The 27,094-nt window shown below is 49.4% G+C and overlaps 1 protein-coding gene across 1 annotated transcript; it reads left to right on the top strand.

The window, feature by feature from the left end:
• Nucleotides 1-2,355: 2,355 nt before the first annotated feature.
• Nucleotides 2,356-15,938, top strand: LOC144123251 (uncharacterized). Its single transcript, XM_077656111.1, has 2 exons — nucleotides 2,356-2,745; nucleotides 14,776-15,938. Exons 1-2 carry the CDS (start codon nucleotides 2,390-2,392, stop codon nucleotides 15,914-15,916), a joined length of 1,497 nt encoding a protein of 498 aa, XP_077512237.1. The 5' UTR covers nucleotides 2,356-2,389; the 3' UTR covers nucleotides 15,917-15,938.
• The last annotated feature ends 11,156 nt before the right edge of the window (nucleotides 15,939-27,094 follow it).

Below are 27,094 nucleotides of genomic sequence, written 5' to 3'. Positions count from 1 at the left end.
CTACTCTATTGTAGCGCTGTCAAGCGAGTTTTGAATGACCGAAGCGTGCGCGCTCACAGGCTCGATGTGCGCCGTTTTTAGATAAGGACAGTTGGAAAGCTTGCTCCGGAGATGCGGCCCCAGTTCCTTCGCCGCTTTAATCGCAAAGCGACGCGAGCGCTATCTCAGTGGTTGTGCCAGTACCACGTCCTTTGCACCACGCCCGTTGGCTGCGCTTGGTCACGTGGTCAGTTTGCTGCATAACAAGTTCACGCCTCCTCGCGCCTCGCATCATATTCGTCTGGTGCGGCTGCTTCTAGCCGGGCGTCGCTATCGATGTTCACTGCTTGGATTTCGTCTACGTATTGATAAGTTCGCGTGCGCTCTACACTTGGGGTACGAGAGGGCAGATTGCTCGGGGTTGAGCTTTTGGGTGTAGATCTGGGCCGAAACTGAAAGGCCGTCCTTCCATGGTTCCACATGGTGAAATCGAAGAACGACGACGTCCTGCATGCCCTCTCGTAGTTTGCTTGATAAAATTCTTCACTTGGGTATAATACGCGGATGTGCAAAGTAGTTTGCAGATCCGCTTCGTCATGGCTGAAGTCCCACTAACAGCACTAAATTTCGCGAAGTATGGGTCCCTTAGTGCTCACCTTGCAGCATCGACTGCAGTAGAAAAGTATACCTTATGAATAGATTTTTCCTTGGCTTCTTTCAACAGCTGTGTTAAGGAATAAACGATTTAGTGGATTGACATTATAAGAAGTAATTAAAGCGTCTACCACTGAATTTCTCAGCCTCGGCCTGGGTGCAAATTCCCATGTACTTTGTAAAATCGCGCTGTTAAATACGAAATGTGACGTTTAAAGAAGCAAAAGCCTGCTTTTAGGAGGATAACGTAATTAACCTGTCCCGGCATGCATGCAGATGCTGTTAAAGAAGCCCGAACAACAAGCTGTTAAGCTTCCATGACGTAACACAGCAATCCCTCACTATATTGGCTCCCTGAAACTTTGCACAGTTAGGAAGTCACAACGAGACGAGCAGCCGTTTGCCAACGCGTCTTTAACGTGTCCGGCTAAAGTTATGGATATAAATGCTACTAAATCGTCTTGTTTCATTAATACAAATGAGACCAAGACGCAAACTATACGTTTGTATGTCTTTAATACATTTGTGTACACACGCGAGCCACCGTCCGCTGGGCTCCATAGAACAGCAGACGAAGCGCCCATTCTAAAGCGACAGCAGCTCCACAGCCTAGGAGGCAATCGTTCGGGTCCGCGCCGCTCCCTGGCGCGCCGCGGCTGTTTTCCAACTGACATTATCTAAAAACTTAGCGGCCGCCGCCGCTATTAGCAGTTTTGAAAGTGCGTCTGCACATCCTTCCTGAACGTAGAAAGCGCACGCCGTAATCAGCGATAAGTGATCGGGAGGCACCGACATTTAATATAGACTGGGTTTTTATTCAGCCATAGCACAGCCAAAACAAAAAAAGAAAGGGAAAGCAGTGACGCCGCGTATTTCAAAATAGCCTCTGTTTTTGTTTTTTTATCATTTCGCAGTCCATCGAAGTGAGCGGCGGTAGCTCACTAGGGCACAGTCAGCACGGACGTTTTACTCGTTCAGAACACGGTTGGGAGTGCTCAATATGGTAGTGCATGGTCGAAGTCACGTGGTTTTTTTTTCGTATTTCCGGGGATCTCTTTAATTGTCAGAAAAAAGGACCGCGTAAGAGGTACAGTATTGGTAAAAAGTGTTAAGGCCAAAGGGGTTTCGCTTCAGCCGCATAACAGAGCCATTACGGCATTCTTTAAAACAGAATGAACTTGAAATGCTAGCAGAAGGTTTCTTCTTGCGATAGAGAAGCTTCCTGCTTGACTACAGTTTTGAATGATCCGCTACACGCAGCATTCTAGGAACATTCAATTCGCTGCAGCTGAACACTGTGGCCTTAGTAATTTTGACCAAGTCTGCACATTGCTGCAAAAAAAAAAAAAACTGGAATGGTTCAAAAACGCAATTGACACTGCAGTGAATACTATAAATGTTGAAAAATTAGCCGCAGCTAATTAAATGACCAAGAATAATTTAGAAAATGCTCAGACGGGCTTCATACAGCGGGAAGCAATATGTCGTTGGTTTCACAGCTCTCCAGTAAACGACCATTTCATAAACCTTTTTATTATTTGCGTGAGACACAATATATAAACAAGAAACGCACCCTTAAGCGTTTAAATTTCTTTTCAATTCTTTTCAGCTGGAGGAGGACAGGGCGTGCACCACGGAGTTGTTCTCTCTCTCCTCGTGTGAGCGTGCACGGTTGCTGCAATGACAAAGAGAACGAAGGCGCCATTACCCGTAGAACGACAACGGCGGCTCAAACCAGCCACACAGTTCTGTCATCATGTTCTCTGGCTACGCGTCTCCGAGTGGACCCCGCTATGTCGGCTCACCACGACGTCAAAGCGTGGCGTTCTCGCCGGGTGCCTCGCCGCCTGCTCGGCACTTGCCACCGACGGGGGGCCAGCCCGCTCCCAGAAGAGGATCCGTCTACGAACGGTCACCCTCTAACTCGCCTCCGCCGTTTCATTCCAAGGGCGAGCTCGTCCCGCTCTTTCCCCATTCTGCATCGTCGCCATCCCCTTCCGTACACGGGTTCGGCCGGCGTCCGTCTTCGCCTGGCAGGCAGGGGTTCTCTCCGAGCAGGTACCGCTCCAACTCTCTGATCTCCGCGGTACATTCACCGTCAACATCTTCACGGTACGTGTAAATCCTATCTTATTTCGAATATACGATAAGCACACACACAGCGTTGCGCCCATAGAGCGGAGCGAGCTTAAAAATACTTTTCCTTCACCGTCGGGTGACTGCGCATGATTCTATACTGTCGGCTCTGAGTGCTGTTCGTGTTGGGGTATTGCGTATTCCGAAATATTTTGTATCCATCAGATTGGACAAGAATATAGAAACGTGCAGGAAAGTTAACATTTTTCACCAATGAAAAGTTAACACTTGTGCAATGCGACATTACACGAAGTGTTTTATTGAAGTAATACCTCAGCAGGCTTTGGCACCATGCTTTGTTTTAAATGTGGCGCGGCTTGGAGTAGATTTCTACTAAATGGCACCGTCTCCCCCGATTCTGGCAATAATATGGCATGCGAGAAATCAGAGGTGCGGGCTGAAAAATCTACAAAGATTTCGTGTGTAGATTGTACAAAGCTTTTCGCAAAGACTGACAAGAAGATCCATGTTCCGAAAATATTTAAACGACAGATAAGGAGTCACTACATGCCAGGCGTCCTGGCTAAATATAACCACGTAACCATGCTTTAAATACATGGACTGGCCTAGCCCAGTGAAACCAACTGAGATCTATTTAGAGTCGCCTGGCCTAGTCTGCGTATTGGGCTTCTTCTCGAAACTATATTCAATTGGTAAAGAGTAATAAGCTAATATTTAATTATTGGCTTCAGAAAGAACGAAGTTGCAGAGCTTCTGGAAAAACAACTTACTGAAACGTTTGCATCAAACTACCGTCTACGTGAAGTAGTTTTTTACCAGCCTTAAACCATAACTAGCACAATAAAAAAAGCATCCATGTGACAACTGTGCCACTTAAACGTCTCAAGACGCGTCTCAGAGAACAAAAATCCGCTTCTACGCGATAGCATGAGGAGATCGTTCTGCTGAGAAGAAATTTTCCGGCTTTCGTGTTCGAACCCAGGCCGTCTGCGTGCCAGCCTGTCACGCAACGCGCACGCCAGGAAGTTTTTTTTTCTATTCTTCTTTATTGCCTCTTTAGTCAGTTTGCAAGAAGTCACAAGCACTCTTTTCTGCGTTGCACTCTCAAATAACAGGAACCGGCATGCGTTTCGCTCACACGAGAAACTCAGAACCGTTTCAAGGAACTCAACTGCAGCATCAAACTGATAACTTCATCTCCAAGACATAGCTATTTGTACACTTCACGTTTCCTTTGAAACACGTTTTCTTTGAAGTAGTTGCGGACAGACCGTGCATCTTTATAGCAATGTGTTACAGCCATCCTGCTTCACCAATTACTGTACCCTGAGCAGGATCCTTATGAATACGACGTATTCTTCCTTCTTCGCCAGGAAGGGTCCTTAGTTAAGTGTTTTAAAGGAGCACCTACTGAACGCGTTATGATGTATATCACCTATTAACTTCTGTTTGGCATTTGTACTTATATTGTAGATATGAAAAAAATACAAGTATCAATATTCCAATAAGGTGTCAGAAATTGCGCGGAATGAAAAGACGGCGTTAAGGTGCTTCATTTTACTGAAACAAATGGTGTGTATGCGTATGAGTAGGTGGCGGCGCAGTGTGTCGTGCTCTGCAACTTAGACAGTGACTAGTGATTGGCAATTTATAATTGTGACTGGTGACCGGTATTCGGTTATGTGATCGGTAATTGTGACTTTAATCGATGACCACGATCGGTAATGTGAGCGTGGATGGGTGTTCGGTGTGAAATAAGAAAGAAAATGGATAGTAAGAGGAAAATGGAGAAGAAGCCTGTATCGAGGCTTATCTTGAGGCAAAACTTAAGCGTGTCCTAATTTTTTTCAACTCTTCTTCCTCCAACCCCCATCAGGCTTTGCATGCGCACTGGGTGCTTTGAGGCTTTGCATGGACCAGCAGCTGGTCACGTGATTACTTTATTGTGCGGGCCAGTTCATAAACCTACGTAAATCTACCTTGATAGAAACAGCGCTGCCAGCTTTTCGAGACGAGGTAAACGAACTAAATACTGAAGACTACGCCACGCGACTCTGAACAACCCTCATTCGGCTAACCTAATTCGACAGGACACTCCATATTTTTTTTAAATCTTTGTTGTTGCGTTTAGCTGGGAGACCTAGCATGCTTTATAGAAATCACTGTGAAGCGAACGAATTTCGGTACCGAGAATAGCATACAGTGTTGGCTCTACTCTATTATTAGGCCGTCACAATAATTACGAAGGATAATGACGCAATATTCATTCCTGTGTCATGACGTTTATAGCTGTGCGCTATTACGGGGAAATGAAACGCGAACCGAAGAAAGAAAAAAAATAGCTCCTGGAGAAAAAAAACCGAGGCCTCAAAATAATCTATTCCGAAGAGCGGTCACTGCAGCCAAGACCTGTACATCAACTGCGAAGGCATTTACCCTCCCTGAACGAGATTTGTTCGTTTTACTACCTCTGGGCGTTTAATTTCATTTTGATGGCCTATATTTATTCACTTGTAGCATCAGCTGTTTCTGGTCACTGAAGTCTGATCTACGCTGCATGCTTAGATGATTCAAGTCCCTTGGGGATCAGCCGTCACATCACTCCATGCCAAAAGTGCGTGGCGTGGAATGACTTCCCGCGCCACTCCTAATTTTATAAAACCTAACCTAACGAAATCGACATCTCATGGTAGGCGCTATTGTTGTATCCCGCCCAAGTGTCCGTCTAGTTACCCTACACCTTGTGTCATCGTTATCAGCCCATTTCTCCCTTGTGTGGAACCTATACCTTCTGGTGGAAATGAGTGGATCCTGAGCTGCCGTCTGCGCTTGTTCGCTACCTCTGTCCGAGAACCGGACGCCACCGAGCGGCGACGAGGACTGCAGAGTATTTCGCGTTCTGAGAATAGTGCTTTCAGAATAATCTGGGTTGGAACAATCCCGCCGCAGCCACCGTTCCTGCCTACGCAAGGCGAACCAGCATTACCTTGGCATTAGTTGAAGCTGGTCTTCATGGACTTTCTCGGTGCGGTTATAGGCGAAGAGACGCAGCCCTAAGGTTTCAAGACAATAACTCTCAACTCCCTGGGCGTCTGAAGCTAACTTCTCTTTCACAGCCCTATTATATCAAGAAGCACCACTGATCCTTGAGCAAGCGGACAGAAGAGTGCTGACGAAAATCACCAATGCTGCTGTCGCCATACTGGATGCGCACTTCGCAACAGCGATAAACTACCTATTGAGACGTCAGCTCTTCAGTCCGCGCAGCCAAACACTCATTAAGATTTTTTTAAGTTACGTAAACGGTCTGGAACATTGTAGCCTAAATGCAATTTCGGAAGGCAATTTATAGCATCATCTGTTATCTGCAACTTGAGGGAACAATTTTACAGAAGAAACGAGAGCACCTACTCTACAAGTAATCGTCCCTCACGCTTCAGCATGAATTTTAAATAATCCGCAGCCAACTCCTCACTGAACCGCGTTACATAAATGAAAGCGCCGGGAGTGAGCCCATTGCGCAGGACTTACTACCGCTGTGGTATAGCCTCGCACCTCTCAAATATCTCTGACTGTCAAGAGAATGACAAGCACTGCACCACATGGGGAAACACTGGGCACTCTGCGAGCGTCTGCGCATCTCGGAAAGAGAAAAAATTGCGAAAAGAAAAGCGGCGCGCCAAATATTTTAGAATGACAGCTTCATCAAAATCGTTAATGTCGCCTATTACGACGGTCCACCAAAATAAATTCATTCCACTTTTACGATAGGCCATTGTCCCTGCTCTCTCATTTGAGACTCTCCGCTGAGCCAACAACATTACCAGATATATTTCGCGGATGTTTACTCAATCTGCACGCCTGATGCAAGTCTCCATAACTAATCAGGGTAATAGATAAACACCGCGGGATATTTTATTGCTGACGTACCCACAAGGAACCACCTCCAGTGTGCTGTTACAAACCAAGAGAAAGTGCACGCCTTTGCTCGGGCAGGAGATCATTCAGAACTTGGGTATAAGCATCGTCGGTCGACGTCGAGCTCCCGCATGTTCACGCACACAGACTCAACCCCCTCGCTTCGCGCCAAGGGCTCAATCTTGGCACCTTTTCACGACGGACCAGGAGTTCCTGAAGGATTTCGTGCACTACTCCCAGCATTTGTCCATGACGCCGGTTTCGACAAACTACGGCGCCTGCACCTGACGCTCCGAGGGCAGGTTTCCGAGGAGCTGAGCCGCCTGCAGTCTCAGGAGGTAATAGGGTAATAGAATCCGTTATCGCGACTTAAGGGGCATCCTTCATACTCCTCAGGCGAATAAAGATGGCTCACTACTTTTGTGCGTGGATCTCCGCGTGGCTAACAAAGCAGTCATCGCCAACGTGTCCTCTCTCCCCCAGACGGAAGAAATCGGACTTCAACTTGCAGCTGGAACGTGTTTTAAAAGATTAATTTATCGTCTGCGTGTCACAAAACGCCGAAGAGTCGTGGCTTCACAGCCTTTATTACGCATGATGACTTTGTAGCGCCCCTCGCGCCGCGCTCGGCTAGCAGGCCATGGTACGCCGCGCCGGACAGGAAAGAAAAAGTTCTAGGGCTCCGCAGCGCGAGCAGCGCAAATAAACAGTTCGAACCTCAACGCTGTCATACCTGGTTCTTCCTCGCCTTAGCCCCGACAGATTTGGAGACCCGGCTTCGAACACGTGACCCCATTATCCTACATTGATTCCCCTGGCTCTTCGGCCCTTCCTACCGGCGGCGACCCGTCCCAGAACTCCCAGCCTCTCGGTGCTTCGGTGGCCGCGTTCCAGCCAGTCCTGCCGCCATTTTGGCCCAACAGCCTCCGTGCCTGGCTCGTGCAGGTTGAGGCGCATTTCCAGCTGCGACGTATCACCAGCCAGGAGACCAAGTTCCTCCACCTCGAGTCGTCTTTGCCTCCTGACTTCGCTGAGGACATAGTGACGTCATCAGCTCGCCGCACTCGGATCGACCCTTCGACACGTTGAAGGAGGCTATTATCGACCGCAGGTCAGCGTCCGAGCGCAGCAAACTCCAACAGGTCCTCAGCGCTACAGAGCTTCGTGGCAGCCGCCCTTCGCAGCTTCTCCGTCGCATGCGCCAGATTCTGGGAGACTCCGCTGCTCAGCACGACCCACTTCTGCGTGAGTTGTTCCTTCAGAGTCTTCGCTAACACATGGTCCCCATCCTCGCAGCTGCGGGTCATCATTCATTAGACAAGCTCGCTGAACTCGCTGACCGTGTTGCGGACTACTCACGGCTCTGTGGCCAGCTCTGTGGTCAGTTCGCCTCCAGCTACTGCCGCAGACTCCCAGCTCGCCAGCATCGAATGTCAACTTGATGCTCTTGCCAGGCTGCTTGATGTCCTCGCGCCTTTTCCGTGCGGTTCTCCGCCGGGGTTCAGGCCACGGCGCTGCTCCCCGGAATCCCAACCATCCGACGCGTAGCCAGCCACCTCGCCCTCGGCTGTGTGCTGGTACCACCGCATTTTCGGCAGCTGTGCCCACAATTGCACACACCCGTGCTCCTGGTCGGGAAACGCTGCGACCGGCCACTGGCGGCGACAAGTGGTGCAGGTGGACGGACATGCCGCCTCTTTTACGTCTCGGAGAAGATTACTGGCACTCGTTTCCCGGTCGACACGGGAGCACAAGTCAGTGTCATAGCGGCCTCTGGGGCAGATCGCCGACGCAACAAACAGACCTCCCCACTCCAAGCGATCAACAGCTCCCCCATTCGCACGTACGGCCAACGGTCCATGACGCTTAACCTCGGATTGCGCCGCACGTTTCGCTGGATCTTCACTATCGCTGACGTCTCGCAAGCTGTTCTCGGCGCGGGCTTCCTCAGTTTCTTCAACCTAGCCGTCGACATGCAAGCTCATCGCCTCATAGACCTCAGCACGCAGCTCTTCGTCAACGGCGTACTCTCCACCGCTGCGGGGCCGGGGCTTCGCGCTCTCGTCTCTGTTTCGCCGTATGCGAAGCACTCGATCACCCACCACATTGGGACTTCGGGACCTCCGGTTTTTGCTCGCCCTCGCCGTTTGTCGGAAGAACGCCTCGCTGTCGCTCGCCGTGAGTTCGAACACATGATGGAACTCGGCATAGTACGCCCTTCCTCCAGCCACTGGGCATCGCAAATTCACTTGGTGCCAAAGAAAGATCTGGGCGACTGGTGACCATGTGGAGATTACCGCAACCTAAACGCTCCCACTTTACCAGACCGCTATCCCCTTCCTCACATAGCGTACTTCACATCAAATCTGGCTGGGCGCACGATCTTCTCTAAAATTGACTTAGTGAAGGCTTATCATCAAATTCCACACAAATTGCCACACCGATCAGCCTCTTTGAGCATGTGCGGATGCCTTTTGGCTTGCGCAACGCCGCACAGACTTTTCAGAGGGCTATCAACGAGGTTACGCGAGGTCCCTACTTTGTGTTCGCTTACATCGATGATCTCCTCGTAGCAAATTTATCCGGTACTGAGCATGAAGCTCATCTGCGCGCACTCTTCCACCGACTGGATGAATATGGGCTCGTCATCAACCCGAACAAGTTCCTCTTTGGCGGAGCGACAATAGAGTGCCTCGGCCACCTTTTCACTCCACAGGGCATTCGGCCTCTCGACAGCAAAGTCAAACCCATTCAAGATTTTCCCAGCCCCACGTCACTCAAAAGGCTCAGAGAATTATTGGGCCTCCTCAACTTTCATCGCCGCTTTCTCCCGAAGTGCGCCTCTTTCCTGAAGCCTCTGACTGATCTTTTGGCTACGAAAAAATATTCTGCTGCGCCACTTGAGTGGACTGAGGAGGCTGCCGCTGCATTTGCTGCTGCCAAGAAGGCACTCGCAGACGCCACTTTGCTCATACATCCAGTTCCTGATGCTCCACTGCGCCTCGTCACCGACGCCTCGAGCACCGCCGTCGGCGCAGTTCTCGGGCAGCACGTATCTAGTTGACACCCCCTTGTTTTTTGTTTTTTTTTTGCTCCAAAATACTGAAGCCACCTGAGACTAAATACGGCACCTTCGGTCGATAATTGCTCGCTGTGTACCTCGCCATCATACACTTTCGCCACTGCCTGGAGGGCCGAGAATTTCACGTCATCACAGAGCACAAGCCCTTGTCGTTTGCCTTCCAAAGAAACCACAGCACCTACAATGCACGCGAGATCCGCCAACTGTGTTTTATCTCCGAGTTTACAGTGGATCTCCGTCACGTTCATAGCCCAGAGAATAGTGCTGCTGATGCGCTTTCCAGTGTTAATGCCATGGCGTCCGAATCACCAGTGGACATGGAGGAGCTAGCGGCTGCACAGCGCAACGATCCAGAGCTGCAACGTCTTCGCACCTCACCTACGTCCTTGTCCTTCTCCGACTGTCCACTGCCGTTTTCCTCCCAGTTAATTACGTGCGAGACATCCACTGGCGTCTCGTGCCCCTACATACCTTTGGCTTTCCGTAGCACCATTTTTGATAAACTGCACCGCATGACCCAACATGGTATTCGTGCTACGCAGATGCTGATCACATCTCGTTTCCTTTGGCCAAGCATCAATACAGACGTCCGCCACTCGGCACGAACCAGCCTTCACTGCCAGCGAGTCAAAGTTAACCGGCATACCGTCACGCCTGCCTCTCCTTTTCAGCCGCCTGACGCACGGTTTTCCCACGTTCACATAGACATTTTTGGACCACTCCCGTTATCACGTTGGCCCTATTATCTGCTCACCTGTGTCGACCGTTTCACCCGCTGGCCCGAGGCGTTGTCCATTGCTGACACTACAGCCGAGACCTTTGCTTTGGCCTTCATGTCCGGCTGGGTCTGTCGTTTCGGCTGCCCATCTGTCGTCGCCACCGACTGCGGCCGACAGTTTCACTCTGCCCTGTTAACTGCACTTGCCAATATTCTGGGCGTTCGCCACACCGCATCCATGCGATCGGCAACCATCCTTCGGCCAATGGCATGGTGGAACGTCTGCACCGACAACTGAAGGCTGCCCTTACCACTTATCAGCAAAGGGAACACTGGTTCGACCACCTTCCCATCGTCCTCTTGGGCGTCCCCTTGGCACTGAAGGCCGACCTCGGCATCTCATCTGCTGAGCTAGTCTACGGTGTTCCCCTGTGTCTCCCTGGGAATTATTCTTGCCTTCCTCCCCTCCGTTAATCCATTGCGCTTCCACCTACATCCGAGACCTACGCAACACGTTTCGCCACATTACTCCTGTCACCCCTGCAGCCCGTCACCCTCAGTCCGTGTTCGTCAGCCAGTACCTGGCCTCCTGCACTCATGCCTTCATCCACCGTGACCTCGTCCGTCCTCCCCTCATGCCAGCCTACGATGGACTGTTCCGCGTTCTCTACCGTGCGTATAAGACCTTCACGTGAGGCGTCAACGGCCGTGCAGACGTCGTGACTGTGACCGCCTCAAACCAGCCTACATTGCCACTCGTTTGCCCGTCGGCCCTACACTCGCTCTCGCTTCGACTGCGCTACCTTTGTGCGCAGCTTCCTCCAAGCACATCCGCTGGGCGAATCCTGTGGCTTTTATCTACGGGGGGGGGGGGGGGGGGGGGGGCTGTAGCTTCCCTCGCGCCGCGCTCTGCTCGCAGGGGTACGCTGCGCCGGACAGGAAAGTTGGACTTGGCCGCCGCAGCGCAAGCAGCTCAAATGAACAGTTCGAACCTCAACGCTGTCGGAGCTGGTTCTTCCTCGCCTTAGTTCCGACAGCTTCTTCCCATTGAAAGGGTATATTTTCATCCGGCCTCTCCTGCGGGGTCTTAAGATAAAGACTTAGTGAAAGACGTAGAAAGACTGATGGCATTGTCACTTGATGAAAGACACGTGAGGAGCACAAGGAAACTTTAGAAAAGTCCTAAGATGCATAAGTGATTCTGGATTGAAGCTATTTTATAAGTGCATTTTCTGTTTGTGGGGTTTAACTTCCCAAAGGGACTAAGGCTATGAGGAATGCCATAGTGGAGGGCTCCGGAAATTTCGACCACATGAGGTTCTTTAACGTTCAGTGACATCACAGAGTACATGGGCCTCAAGCATTTCACCTCAATCGAAATCATATCACCGCGGCCGGGATCGAGCCTGCGTCCTTCGGGTTAGCAGACGAGCACCAGAACCACTGAGCCACCGCGGTGGCTATGCATTTTTTGTGTTCATGAGCTCAACTTGCTGGGGCACGTCGTGAGCAGAAGAGGCCTTTCTCTCTTTCCATCGAAGGTACATGCTGCTGTCAAACAAGTTGAAGATGTTATCAACGTCACATCTGCCTGAGAGTGATAAGTCCTCTAAGACATCGTTCCCACCTTTGCAAGCCTTGACGTATCCAGTAAGACCATTAAAGAAGCGTGCGGTATGCATCGTATGACCGCTTGCGAGCAAACTTCAAACTGCCTAGCTTAATAACACTGACCGAGCGCCACTTGAAATGGCCTGAAGTTGCACTTGTATCAACGCCCATGTCGCGTATACTTTTGTCGAGTGTCTCTCCAGTATTTTCGGGATTACATTGTAACGGACAACGAATCGCAGTTGCAGTGCCAGTTGTTAGGAAGAACTCTTGCGCGAGAGAAACATTACACAACACTGTACTTCACTGTACTACCCACAGAGAAATGGCGCAATAGAAAGATTGAAGAGGGTACTCAAGTATTTGGTACAGATGACACGATTCGAAAAAACGCCTTTTGAAGACGGCTTTGTCTATTACCTCGGCAATAAGACGCCGAATGCGATGAATGGCTTATCACTTGCATGGCTGCTGCACGGTCGTCGAACTACAATATGACTCAGTATTCCTGGAATGCCGTCTTGGCGTACATTACAGCGCTGTGCTTGGAAGCAGTCAGACACCAAGCAGTACACGAACAGGAGATGCGGTGCTAGGTTCCAAACCTTTCTAGCAGACCAACCTTTCTAGACCTCGTTCGGGTGAGGATTCCCTCAGCTGGAGCCAAGGCCTAGATTAAGTACATATGTCCATTCAAAACAGCCGCGAAGAGATGCTGTAATTCATTTCTCTTAAGTGACAGCCGATGCTAGAATCCGCCCCCAATCAGTTCGGATACCAGAGTACGAGTGAGAAACTACACCGCCCTGGGCGCTGCCTCTGAACGAGAATTCAACGGATCCTGGAGATCGCACCGAACCAGCACTAGCCAAAACCACATTGAAATTCCAGCCACGTTCGCCAACCCCAGTAATTTAATCAACCAGATCAACTCCTCGAAGCAACGAAACATGGCAAGCGCTGCGCCGAAACAGAGCAGGGCTTCTCCAACCTGACACACTGCAGTAATGACCTAACTGTGTCAGTTCCCGTGCATCCTGTGCTGATAGTGGGTCTCGTTTCTTTTTTCATGTGGAAGGTGATGTTGTATTCCGCCTAAGTTTCACTGTCGTTTTGTCTTTGGTCTGTACTATCATATTCTCCACTTACTCTTCTTCTCTCGAACCTATACTAGCAGCTGGAAATAGAGAGTCTACCGTGAGCTACCGTCCACGCCTGTTCGCTCCCTCTGTACAGTTACCGGACACCGTAGGTATCGGCTATTTACTGGAAACATGCCCACCAAAATGAATGTGAGGTGTTGCCGGGGATAAAAATAAGGTTCGCTTTGACCGAGTCCGTGCGCGAACTTGTGGTAATATCCCTCTTCCCATCTTTCGGCCGCATGAAGCGCATGCTTTCCAACAAACATTCCTCAGCTTTGATGCATTCCTCCCTTCAAATGTCTTTGGCAACTCAAACCGCCTTAGCATTTTCGTTACAAGGAGCGCGCAGATAGCGCATGGCCGTTCTTGTTATTTTAACGTACTTCCAAAAACAACGGGTGTACATTAAAAATGTAGAGCGAGATGTACATGCGCTTTCTTTGATCTTATTCGTGCCATACTTTCTGTATCAAGATTTCCACTTTCTTCTCTAAGTGAGTATCCTGTAAATGTGACGGCTGACCGCCGCAATCCTGTGTCATTTTAAACGCAGAATAGCGTAACATCCGTGTTTAAGGGTACAACCATGTTCGTTTCCGTTTAATTTTTCATCTTCAGTACCACATTAATACGTTGTAGATTTGTCTATAGCGCAAAAAAAAGAGTACATGATGCTGATTAGCCTTCGCAACTTCTGTGATTCCATGCGGTGCCATGGAACACTGAAATCAGTGTTCTACTGGCGGATAATGGGTGCTGCACATGGTGGGATGCCTCTTTTTCAGGCGGTAAGTATGAAGGCGCATTCAAGACACTCTGACATTTGCTTTTTAGACGTGTACTTACCTTTTGTGATAGCGTCACTGAAAGAAATACCGGTCCGCTAAATTGTGTGCTGGTGTCTTAAAAGAATGCAGATGAGTGACATGTAGATTGGCAGTGAAAGATGTACGGGCGGTTTTTTAGTGCTGTAGCTGGTTTTTGCATGTTAGCATCCGTAACAACACAACTACTGGGCGCATTTTCGTATTTCGAACATACATAGTGCGAACGCCCCTGAAGCCTGATTTGTGGCAGGCGGGCCACCTGGCCACCAGATTGTGGGAAACCTACAAGGTGTGTGCACCTAGCAGGCCTTCACCGTGGTGAAACCAGTTAGGCATTAAACCTGGTTTTTATACTGCGGCCTTTAGGTTAAAGGCCTTGCGGTAAACGCCTTTAGGGGAAAGGCGTTCATGGCAAATGCCTTTTAGATAATGCCATTCAGGTCGAATGCCTCCAGGCCGAAGGCATTGTGGTAAAGGTCTCTATGTAGCATGTAGCAAGTATGTAGCTTGTAAGGGCCTAAAGTGCTGGCCTCAACTAGTGCTACCGCAAGATAATGCGCGCTTAGTCATGCCAAACAGTCTGCTAACTTTCTATCACAGCGCCTATCGTTCATTACGTACACAGCTCTTGTGTTGAACATATATAACGAGGATATCCTTGAAAAAAACTGTCAGCTTCGCCATCCAATAAAAATAATTTTTCGCCCTCATCACGCTTCAATCTCCGTCTTTTTCCTACAACAGGCAGAGCCGCCACGGCAGCAGTACCGAACAAGCTGGAAACAGTGGTCTGTCCATGTTTGACGGAACCGAAATGGCGACCACTTCACCACGACACGGTTTTAATGCAAACGCAACGGGGTTCTGGGCCATGGCACTTGGCATTGTCGCCCTTTCATCCAGCGTTGCTTTGACCGCCACGCTGTTGAACCGAACAGCCTCCGCCAAGGCTGCGTTCACGGATGACGGGTCCGACTACAAGGAAGAGTTGTCTTTGCGGTTCAGAACCCAAACTAAGCTTCCTGAAGACATTGGAGTAGTACTCAGATTCACTCCGCGCTTCGGAATTACCACAGGGAGGGTTGGGTGGAGAAAACCTCCTTTCTTCTCGGTCACAATGAGGCCCCGATCAACATCCTCCGTCCACGAGGGACCGACCGGTCCTTCTAGAGATGATTTGGAAACGGTAACCGACACCGGGGACGACCGTTTGACAGTATCACCATTCCCCAAGACCATCACGACGCCGTCTAAAGACAGCACCGACGACTATGCCTCCCCGCTAACAGAACCGGAGACCGTACCAGAACCACCGGAAGAATTGACGTCAAGTGTCGCTACTGGCGTAACCAGTGACGCTACGACCTACGACTCTACGACCATGTCTTCGCCCTCTATCGCTTCGGAGTCAATGGAGCCACAAACGAGCTCCTCAGAATCCGACGCCTCCTCCGAGCCCACCTCATCGTCACAGCCAACATCCTTAAAGGCCACTGACTCTTCAGAGACCGACTCCGTGTCAAAGGCAACTACCTTATCGGTGCCCCCCATGCCTTCAGAAGACACTGCCTCCTTAGAGACGAGCTCACCAGAGGCTGCCTCCTCTTCAGAGCCCACCTTCTCGTCAGAGCCAACCTCCTCAGAGGCGTCCGCCTCTTCAGAGGACAACATCGCCTCAGAGGAAGCTACCTTATCAGAGGCCGCCGGGCCTTCAGAGGCCCTCAGAAGCCTCCATGCCTCCTTACAAGCGAGCAGGTCATCAGAGGCTGCCACGTCCCCTGTAACCGCCACTTCCAACATCACAGCCAAGGGTGGGCTGCTTGTGCCTGATGATTATGACGATAACGACTTTGACATGCCCCGGAGTGCTCTTCGAGTCCTATAGGCGTGTTGAAGTGCCGGAGGACAGGGGTAAGTTTACGAAAGCTTTAGAGCGTCCTAGAGCAGCTTACGCTGAATTTAAATCTAGAGAAGGGAGCTGCCCAGTAAAATTGTTCGTTCCTTGTTTTTATATGGGCATAGCTTATGTAAGCTCCGTAGGCGGTAACTGTTAATGAAGACACTGAGAAGAAAATGGCAGGCTTTTAACCTACTTAAACCGAGTAGACGTGTGAAAGCATGTGGTTAGCCTGATTGGCTCATGGTTTTGCTTTGCTGGATGGTCGACACGACTGGCGGCGATTTTAGGCTCAGGTTAAGCATATCTGATCTGTTCACGCCGCAGATGGAAGTTGATGAAGACGACGATGTGCAGTGCACAACGCGAGAGTGTGTTACAGGTTAACACCAGGCATGTTCGGTTGCGGCGATAGCTTAGTGATCTTGTGCAGTGGCCAGCGAAGTTGACTTGACTTGACGCGGCAACATTTATTTTGTTTATTTATTCAAGTCAAGGCTTCAGCGCTGCATGGCTTTTGCAGCTTTGGTAGTGGAGTAGAGCTTTCGCTCTAAAAAAATACATCGTTCATAGCCCTCCTAGCTCTAGGGTTACATTTTGCAAACCGTTATAACCTTTATGTGCGTCGGCCTGCGCTGTAGCAGCCGCCGAACACGCTGGAGCTAGCCTCTCGGAAATTGTCTAGCAATGTTTACTGACGTTTTGCCTTTTACCAAAAGGACTGTCTTTGGAGAGCTGCTTGAGACTTTATACCGCACCCATGAAAGTGCCGTTTGTCGTTCAGGAACGCTTGAAAGTTGTACCTTCGAAAAAGGTATGGTGTTAAATTCGTGGTCGGAGATTCACAGAGTCATGTCAGCTTGCCCTCATCAGATATCACGGAATTCATTGCGGGGAGTGTTGCATGCGAGATGTAGTTTCGTAAAATTCTTCGTTGCTTTGAAACCCATAACCTACGTCTTTTGCTTTATTTCACCGTATGCCGCATTGTCTTTTACTCGCTGTCACATTCATAAAAAAAAATCTTTGGCTTCTGCCTTCATCTGCCGTGCCCAAAAAAGTGGCAGTTTGATAAGGGAACAAAAGTAAAGAACGTTGCAGTTGGTAGCAGTTGTAGAGCACCTCCCATTTTCTTACATAGCTGTAATTGTCATGGAAACCTGCTTAACATTCTTATCAACCAACTAAGGAAATGAGTTTCCTATAACAATGTACCCACACCAAAACGATCGGAGTTGCTGATGAGATTAGAGATTGCGGTCAAAAGGTGGCCGGAGCTGGCGTAGCACGGTTTTCATTGGAGGTCAGTGGGTAAGACCGTTGGACAGCTGTGGATTTAGTTAGGCTCATGGTGATAAGTCACACCGGCGGCAAAACACTTTATCGTGGTGATAGTCGCTCGTACAGCGGTTGCTATTAAAACTTGATTTCGAAGAAGAATCGTGCGTTTGAGAGGGTAGAATTAGTTCTCAATGTTGTTTTTATTTTCGCCAAAGCCACATTTCCTTTAAAACGTCATTCTACACTCCAGTAAGCCTGTATGCTCTTCGGCGCTGTTTTCAACATGCATTGCTAAACATTTACGGACTATTTACGCAATTGTGTTCATTGTTAAATTGCAGCATTTTGTGACTGCGAGCTGCACTTAAAACCGATTTCTTTGTTGCAATTACTTTCGAAAAATTCATAGTGTAAGTTCTGTATATTTTACGTTATGTAGCGAGCCCGTTAAGCAACCACGCGTACTTCAACTTGTTATGTCATTTTATATTAGACCTACGATGCCAAGGGGAGCCTGCGAAAAATTTGATTGCCAATCTTCTATCCACTTTATCTCCTACTCTATTAATCATAGCGATAAACAGGGAGCAGTATCTGATAATTTCCCACTGCAGTTTACGCACTGCTACAGATGTGTACAAAGCGTCTTCGTGGAACTTAAATCCAGTCTACCCGCCAGCAACCTGTCCTGCTGCCCAGTGCAATCTGTATGTGTACTTACGAAATCGTCACTAGTGTTTTGGTGAGTGGTATTTCTTCTGAAGCCGGTGTTTTAATTTCTGCTAAAAAACAACCTGCTTAGTGCGAGAGAAATGTAAGCTCACTAGTTATTTTGTGCTAAGAACCAGGAATGTGGGAAAACCATCTCGCAGATTTAGTCCGGAGAAAAAGGTGCGAATTAATAAGACGACCTTTTCGCTTAAGCCATTGTCGCTGAGAGAAGCGACGCGATCAAGTGATAAGGCTAACAGTGGGAGAGCAATGTATTTTCTAACGTCGATCCAGCGCATCGTGCGTACTACATCGTTCTTCTTTGGTTGCGGCGCGGCCACCGCAAAGCGCCGAGAACGACACCTCCCCCCCCCCCCCCCCCCCCCCCCTCGTACAGACGGAGTCGCGCTGTCATTCTACTTTTGTGCGCTTGCGACGCATTGCGACGGTAAATGAACTGTGTGCGCAAAAGTCAAGGCAAAAGTGGCACTGTGGATGGCGGCGTTGTCGACGTCAGCGCCGTCGACGTCAACAAGCTTCATTCTTTCAACACGACCTATTCTGTGTAGCCGGCAAGTATCGTGAAACGAAGTGCGTTTCTTGCATAAGCAGGAAGTGTCATGTACAATATCTTGCACTCATGTCGATGTCAAAAACGTCGATAGGGGGGGGGGGGGCGGTGGCAGAGTGTCCCGGTGCTGACTGTGACTTTTAGGTGGTGGCTCTGGTGGTTGACCTGGGATCGAGCCTTCGATGGTTGACGAGCACGCAACCCGGCTAGGCAATAATGGTGGTCGAGGACGACTAACAGTGATGAAAAACAGCAAGTTGATTTGTGCGCCGGGGAGTGCGCAGATGAATGGAAGTAGGCCGCGGAAAGAGTCCAGCCGTGGCGAGCGCGACGATGACAAACGCAGTGGTACAGCATCTATTGTCCAGTCTGATACCTAATGGATAGCGAAAGGCGGTGCTGGCGCCGCACGCAGACACACGCAGCGAGTGTCTAGGCCAGAGGCACGGAAACGAGGCTTTCCCAAAAATAGACGCTCGACATACAAAAGGTTGGCGAGCGAAGATTGTGTAGACGAGGGCCGCGAAGATTGTTGCGTGGCTGCTAGCATCCTGGCAGAGTCAACACACTAGCCGGCCAAATGCTGGTACGGCGGAATTTTAAGGTTTGGAGCAAGCTGGTTGAAGGAGTATGCAGGACAGCCGGCAGGCAGTGACTGTGCCAGCCCTATGAGTATCCTGGAACAGGAGCGTGCTGGATCAGCAGTGTCCTGGAACAGCAGTGATTGCGGTTTAATGATGGACGGAATGATGTTCGAATTTCTGAAGTTGAGAGAGGACGGCTTAAATGTTGCACCAAGTGTTGGATCAAAGATTAGCATGGGTCTACTTAGGCGACGGTGGCGAAAGTTGGTCCGCAGTGTCGTCAAGCGGCAGCTCATTAGAGAGGGCGGTGAAGTTTGCCAGGACGACCGATGGCAGCTCATCATGCGGCCCGCAACTCCAGCTAGGATAGGCGAGCCGGTGGAGCAGGTAGCTTAGAAGTAGGTCACACGAGACAGTATACTTGAACGACTACATGGTGATGCCGCTGAACGGCTTCCAGCTGTGCGAACCAGGCAAAGACGCTGTCCGGTGGGAATGGAGAAAGGGGGGTGTGGGGCTGAAGCAGTGTTCTGGTCAATAGAAAGCGCGGCTTGCTGAGTCACCAGTATATCAAAGTGAAGGGACGAGACCAAGTAATTAGCGCTAACTCTGGCAGTAAATTTCTTGTGCCTGTTTTATCCTTGCTCGTTGGTATCTCGTTAAGGCGCGCAGCATTAGCAGTGTACCGCCACGCCTTCTAATGCGTGACTGAAGATACGAACGAAGCTATGTCTTGTGTAGAGGACTATCCAGGGGGATGTTAATATCTTCAATAAAAAAAGTCACTCCCAGCCTGCCTTAAGCAGAGCAAGACGACCATTTTTTTACTTTCACAGTATACCTAACTTCCTACGTCAGCTGCGAAGCCCGTATCTCTAGATCCCTGTGACCGCATAGAGAGCAGAGTGTAGACCGCATGCTGAGTTCACACAGCAGATACTGCCTAAAGCAAAACGTGTGTTATCTGCAAATTCCATCAGTCATAACGGTATTAACTTCTTCATCAAGATGGGAAGCCACGCACAGAGAAATGCAGCTCCCAAAAAGAAAAAAAGAAAACATGAAGGAATGTGGAAAGAATTCGGCACAATGCCTTAATCCCACGAGGAGTCATTGGGGGCCGCGAACAGTGCCGGGGCATTCAATCCGCTTCTGCTGTTCCCAGCACGTGCAAGCGCTTGCCACCTGTATGGCAACAATGCTAGGAGGGGGGGGGGGGGGAGTAGTTTTGAGTGACCCCTCCAGCGCTATGTAGAGAGTGCCGTTCCCCCGCGGGGGAGGGGGAAAAAGTCGTCGATGCCGCTCCGCGACATGTTTCTGGGAAACAAAGGTCAAAGCTGGACAGGGCAGGCATGAACTTTGTGACAGACACCGAAGGTGACAATAAAATGAAATCGAATAACTAGAGCCGCCATTTCGTACTCGTTTTTATCGCAAATCGGCCACCCCGACGGTGCTTCATTCAAAGCTGTGCCTCCAGAAAATAATTGGTGGATGTTTCTAGTCGAAAAGCAAGTTAATAATGTTCATTAATGCGTTTCATTACAAGCGTCTGTGCAAGCCGAAATAAAGAGTGTCATTACGCGTATCCCGTCATCACGTTAACCTTGTGACGTCATCGCAACCAGCCTTACGTTGCAGGTGGCAACCTGCCCAGCGGGCTACGAGAAACCTGCCCACCGTGGAAGGTGGTAGTAAAATCAATTATTGTTCACGAGAGGTTGCTCTTGGTGGTTAACCTGGGACTCACGAGCCCTTCTGATGGCGGCTGTATTTGAAGCAGCCATCTGCCAAGGCCGTGGCGCATCGATTAACTGCTGCGCCACTGCACCAGGAGTGGTATGAGGCCTCCCAGCGATCTATGACTGTAAAGTAGAGAAATTCTACATACATGGGAATTAACCCATTACGCTGTCGCATCATATTCTTAAGACGGGGCTACAACAGAATCGGCTGCAACAAAAAGTGCTTACGCATTTAAAATATACTGTACCTCATAAGCTCCTTGCAGCACTATGGAAGGTAGAGACCTCCTCAGCCAATCAGCAGAACGCGTCAAGTGTGTAAGTCCGCGACTTATCGTCTGCTCGCGGCCATCGCAGGTATGGTTGGAAAAGAGCCCAAGTCTACGCTGTATACGTACCATAAGCGTATGCACTCATGCGTATGATAAACGCAAGCACTTCGCGGGATGTTACGCCGTTTGTCACATTACTATTTTTAGTTCACCGCATGGAAACGGAAACGCAAGATAAGCTCCGCCCACTGGCGCCATCTGGCTGTTAGAACGGGAACCATTTTAGTCAACTAACCGACGGTCCTCTCAGGAATAGATTGGTTTATGGTTTATGAGGATTTAACGTTCCGAAGCGACTCAGGCCATAAGGGACGCCGTAGTGAAGGGCTTCGGAAGTTTCGGGCACCTGGGGTGCTTTAACGGCGTTGGCACCGCAGAGTACACGGGCCTCTAAAATTTCGCCTCACTCGAAAGTCGACCGTCGCGGCCGGCAACGTACCCGCATCTTTCGCGTTCTCAGGAGTAGAAGCGACATAATTGTCACTTTAAATAAAATATAAATGAATTTATCTCTCATACCTTTTTGTCATAGGCGAGATAAGACAGGACAAAGCGGAAGCCCAGTGGCCCATATGCGGCCAGTGAACGTGCTGAAAACGGCAGTAACAACGACGAATTCATTCCGAGGCAAGAAGTCCTGCTTCCAAAGGGGCTGCCATTCTGGAAACCATGTTTGGACGTTCATAAGAGTCGTGCACGCTTAATTCGCGAAATCGGATACGTAACGCGAGCGCACATTATGGCTCGATATTAAAGAGCGTTTGCTGCATGCGCAATTTAAAGCATGCTGCCCCTTATACACATGTGCCTATTTTATACTGGCACTACATTCTGCAGCATGGGAACGTCGCCTGTGCATCATTGCAGCTTTGTTAGTGCTGCAAGGAACTACTGAGATGGAGTGTAGCTACCGCGCATCGCCTAACAGTTAACCTACGCACAATCTGCAAATGAATAATGTGAAAAAGGCAGTCCATTTTCATGGTGTGCAACCTCCAATGTGGCATTTATGCGGAGTATCTTGCACCTGTACTTTGTAATTAAGAGGTGGTGTTAGTCTCGTGGTTGCGAAAGCTTAAGTGTTCGCACCCCCCCACCCTCCTCCCCCGTGCCCGTCCTGGAAAGCACGAGTAGTGCGCCTTCAGGTGTGGCAGCAATGAAATTTGGATACGGCGTTTCTAAGTGACTTTGAGAAACGCCTCTGCGTAACAATGCAGACAGCTGATACCTATAAATCTGCACGTACGGGCCAACACAGTGTTTCACCCACTAAAACCGCATGGAAGCATTTCAGCTCGCAGCAGCAGATGCAAGGGAAGTTTCTTAAAGGCATAACTAAGATGTACCTGAACGCGCCCGCACTGAGTAGCTGTCAAATGGAGGCGTTCTGTAGTCATCGGGAGAAATGTGCAGCATCGATCTTGTGCATTATGTGCTCATTTGATACACACTGCTCTTGGCAAATAGAGCCTGTTATCTGGACAGAAAGAGAGTGTTAGGGATACCCAGGCGCGCTATACAGAAATCAGTCAGCTTATCAGCCCCCGAGGGAGGGGGAGAATTAATTTTTATTTTCATGCGTTAGTCAAGAAAAAAAATATATTGTAAATGCGTCGTAGCGCTGTCACACTCATCACACGTTCAGAGGTGCGCGAATATTCGTAAAAATATTCTGTTGGTATTCGACTCGGATGTATCCCTATTTCATTCGTGTTCGATTTGGTTTTAGCTTCTCTATTCGTATTCGACTGGGCTTTGATTCGGTTTTTAGCAACACAATTCGTATTTGACGTTTTGAAAAAGTACTATTCGCCTACCCCTAGAAATTTCTGCCGATTAACCGCGTTTTACCTTTCATGACGTTCTGGCATCGTGCCAGAATTTCCTTTATCGTTACAAAACCTTTATAAGCCACGACATCAATAAAATGGTATTGTCTCATGCTTCATCCAGGTTGACAGCAGGGATGGCGGCCGATGTTGCGGAGCCGAATGGGGCGTCTTCAATGGACCTTGACCTAGGTGAAGGCTCACCCCTTCGTGGCCGGCGTGAAGGACTGCCGGCGCGCTTTGTGACATTCGCTAATTCAAAAAACGGTCACGGCCTGGTGTCTATCTCTTATCTGTTTCACGCGGGCGTAATTTTTTCATGAAGGTTTGAAGCATTGACACGCAATAGATGATATTGTGCGTAGTAATTTACTGCAACACTGGCGAGAGGACACGAAAACATTGAGTTTGTTCCGGTTCACCTGGCGAGCTTTTTTTTTTTACGATGCGCCGTGTATCTTTAACAGCGTTGAACTCGGCGTCTTTGGAGGCCACACTGCAGCCACCGCCACCCGCATAAATATCAAGAGTAACCTGTACAAGTTGCACTCAATGGACGGGGTGCCAGTGATGTTGCCGCTAGCACAGACCGTCAGAAAAATAAGCCAGCTCCGGAACACACGACAACTTCAAGTCTGCTACATTGCGAGCCATTAGAAATCTTCGGTGAAGTGCCCACCTGTTCCCGCTGGTGGGTTCAGTCGGTTTTTAGATATTATGGCATATACGCACACGCTGCATCGACCACTACAAAGGCTCTTTGATTGTGGGCTGGAAAATGCAATGCAAAAGCTAGAATAAAAGGACACTGTAAAAGCTACACAAACCATGCATGTTTACAGTATTCCTGCGGCCGCAGCCATAACATTGGTACCAACCTTCCATCTATTGCTGTAGTACGTATATGTATGGTAGACTAACAATTTTCGTTTAGTGAGTCCATCGGAGAAAAATCCCCTTCAACCTGCACTCGCATAAACAAGCTCTCCGCTTTGAAGGAACTTCAGCGAGTATCTAATAATTTAATACTGAGCGCACCGCAAGAGAGGCAGTGTAACAATGAATTTTTAAAGGATAACCTGGAGGTTTCTATTCAAGTCCAATATGTAACCTGGATTCTGATCGCTCCTTTAAAATGCTTGTTTTCTAGGAACTCATTTTTATAGTTATTTTCCATTTAACAAAGTGATCGCTCAGTCCATATCAATGTCATGCGTCGGAAACTGCAGCTGCTGGAATCAGCGGACGCGAAATGTCGATTCATCAATAAATGTGTCGTGGCCCGACGTTCATGTTTTTGAGAAAATTCCAGGCTGCGCCGGTGCTGCTTATTCGTCTGGTGCGGCTTCTACGTCACGCGACAGGTTTACTGCACAGCATCCTTCAGAGACCGTTGTATGGTGTCGGGGGATTTTAGTACCGAGCCGTTGTTGAATTTCTCGGGTGCTCAGAAAGCAATGCACTTCTGTGGCTGCAGTAATCTAGTCTTGGTCATTCTTAACGACCGTTCCCCAGCACGTGGCTTCAGCACTATTTGCCTGCCCGTCGAAAAAGGCTAGCGAGAAACCCTTCCTCGTCTGCAGCTGTCCAAACCCGTACATGGGTTGCATTAGTAAACGCTTTATCACTGCCTCCCCGTTTCTTTCTGTCGCTGTACCTCGACACGGCATTTTTGGTCGAAACGAGCGCTTGCCAAAGTGAAAGACTCGATATTCTTTCACGTGGTAGTGAATGGGCAAAAGATAGAATGAGGGTTTTAGCAACAGCTTTTAAAAGTTGTTTATCAATTTGAACATAATATTGCGCGGCCACAGAAGCAATGCAAATAACTTCTTTTCTGACTTTGACGCGCTGCGTTAAAGCGTGAAGGCGAGTCCCGTTACTCGACGCAGTCACCCAAGGATACGGATGGCCACAGTATGGGGAGTCAGAATGTGTAACCACGCAACTTTGACTAAAACCAAAACCTGCTCTATTATCAATGCCTGTAAAATCGGCAGAAAATGCCGAATCAATTCCTCTCCCACCGCTCTCTGCTTTCTAAGCTTTCTGCCTATTAAGGCTCAGACAGGTCAGAAGGGTCTCGGCACAGAAGGTGCAGGAAGTGAAACGCAGCGCAGCATTTGGGTAAACCCTGCTGACTGCCTTAGAGCTGGAGTGGGGTAACGTGGGGTTCTCACCATACTGCGCCGGACCGCTCTGCATCGCGGACGACCGGAGAACCACGCGTTCGCGCTTCTCCCATTCTTAAGATTACGATCTGACAGTGACTGATGATAGAGGAGGCATTGCTAAAAGACAGCACCAGTATTCACACACGCTTGCCGCAGTGCTATCTGCTGGCTGAGCACAAACTTCGAGAACATTCATCCAGTGTGTATACCCAGATGTTGTGGATACCTATGGAGTGGACAACTTTACTAAGCACGCATGCACAGTAATTGAGACAGTTTTGGGCGCAGCAGCTCGGTGGTCAAGATATCCTGGCCTGCGACAACGCATCAAGGGCGAGGGTATGCCCAGCCACCGATCACCACTTTCTGGGCGGTAACTGTCTTAACCTCGAAACCTTCTCTGGAACACGCTGCTCTACCGCCTAGGACTTCAATCAATCGGGAGGCTTCAAAAATGGAATGGACCCTTCATTTCTCATGTGCACAGGTTTCACACTTGCGGATGTTATTTTTTAAGCCGAAATCCTTTTTAAGCATGAAATGCTTTTAGCTCCCGTTGTGGGTGCGCCTCGGGGGACCTTGGCGCCAGAGTGGAGGCACTGCTTGTCAAACTAAACAGTCGCGTTTGGTCGCATGTCGCATTTTGCCACACTCTCCCCTAACCATGGCTTCTGACGCTAGTTTTTTGCTTCAGCGCCCAATGTAGAAGTCGACAATTGAATTTTAAACATTCGTGGTTAGCCTCAAGGAATCTGCCTCTTTGAGGCTACTAGGAATATAACGAATGTTTTCCTCTGGGTGGGTATTAGAATCTCCTATTCATCGCATGACAGTACCTTCCTCCCGATTTGCTCTTTATCCCATTCTTCCAGCTGTTTCACTCCCGAGTAATCTCTGGTAACTGTATGTACCGTTTTTGCCAAACGTAACCGAGCAGTCGCACCGGCGGCCGGAGCGGGCTTGCCGCCGAGCGACGGCGCTGCATTCGTCGGTGCTGTCCCCCGGCAGCGAGGGTAAGCTGGCTGACGCAATCCTGCCCCCTCGCTCGGCATGACAGCTCTCCAAAGGCGCTGAAATGTCTCGCCGCACATACTACCTGCTTACTTATCATCATCCAAGGAAAGAGGGCGAGAGCGTGGGCTTACGTCACCCGGTTTGCACTCAAAGCTGGGGAACAGCTGCCAGCGCAGGGGACCGCAGTGCCACCGTGCAACCCAGAGCCCGCACCTGCTGTCGTCGCGGCTGCTCTGCTATTCTTGGCAAAGACGGTACCTACAGTACTGATAAAGCATTTTTGTTCTCTTGTAGAGATGATGATGTGCGTGAGGTTTGAGTGCACCAATGCGAGGGTGTCTTGTTAAGAAACTAGCTTTTTTTATTCTCGCCTCGGGGCCAAATAAGACGGGAGTGAACCACGCACACAAAACAGAACAAATCATGACACATTGGTTACGTTCAGAGTAAGTGAGATGGTAAGGTATAGTACAGCAACAGAACGGACACTGTAATGAGTATCCGCCTAAGAAAGAACTATTTCTTGCTATCTGCAACAGCAGCCGATGCACCGAGAAATCGTATATCGTCCCGTCTTAAAACAATATCACCGACAGGTTTGTTCTAGTCGACCATATTTGCACGAACAAAAAGGAATGTAAGAAAGCGTATGCTTTAGTGGTATCGATACCAACATGAGGATTTCCGATAGGACGGGCCAACTAATTAGGGCTTTCAAAGAAGATTGGTGATTAAGTCTGTGGCAGAAAACGAAAGCATGCATTTACCCACTGCGGTGCCTCAGTGCTGAGGACGCTCGGCCACTGATTCGGAGTACCACGGTTCGAACCCGACCGCGGCGGCAGCGATTCGATGGGAGTGAAACGCTAAGGCGCCCGTGTGCTGTGCGATGTCAGTGAACGTTAAAGATCCCCAGGTGGTCGAA

Source organism: Amblyomma americanum, chromosome 3 (assembly GCF_052857255.1).
Source record: "Amblyomma americanum isolate KBUSLIRL-KWMA chromosome 3, ASM5285725v1, whole genome shotgun sequence".
Classification (NCBI taxonomy): domain Eukaryota; kingdom Metazoa; phylum Arthropoda; class Arachnida; order Ixodida; family Ixodidae; genus Amblyomma; species Amblyomma americanum.
Note: the sequence above shows the minus strand (reverse complement) of the source record. Positions and strands in the feature narration are given on the sequence as shown.

Excerpts from the sequence above, each read along its gene's own strand:
- LOC144123251 (XM_077656111.1), top strand. The coding sequence starts at position 2,390 with ATGTTCTCTGGCTACGCGTCTCCGAGTGGACCCCGCTATGTCGGCTCA. Across the intron at positions 2,746-14,775 it reads TCACCGTCAACATCTTCACG|GCAGAGCCGCCACGGCAGCA; the intron begins GTACGTGTAAAT and ends TTCCTACAACAG.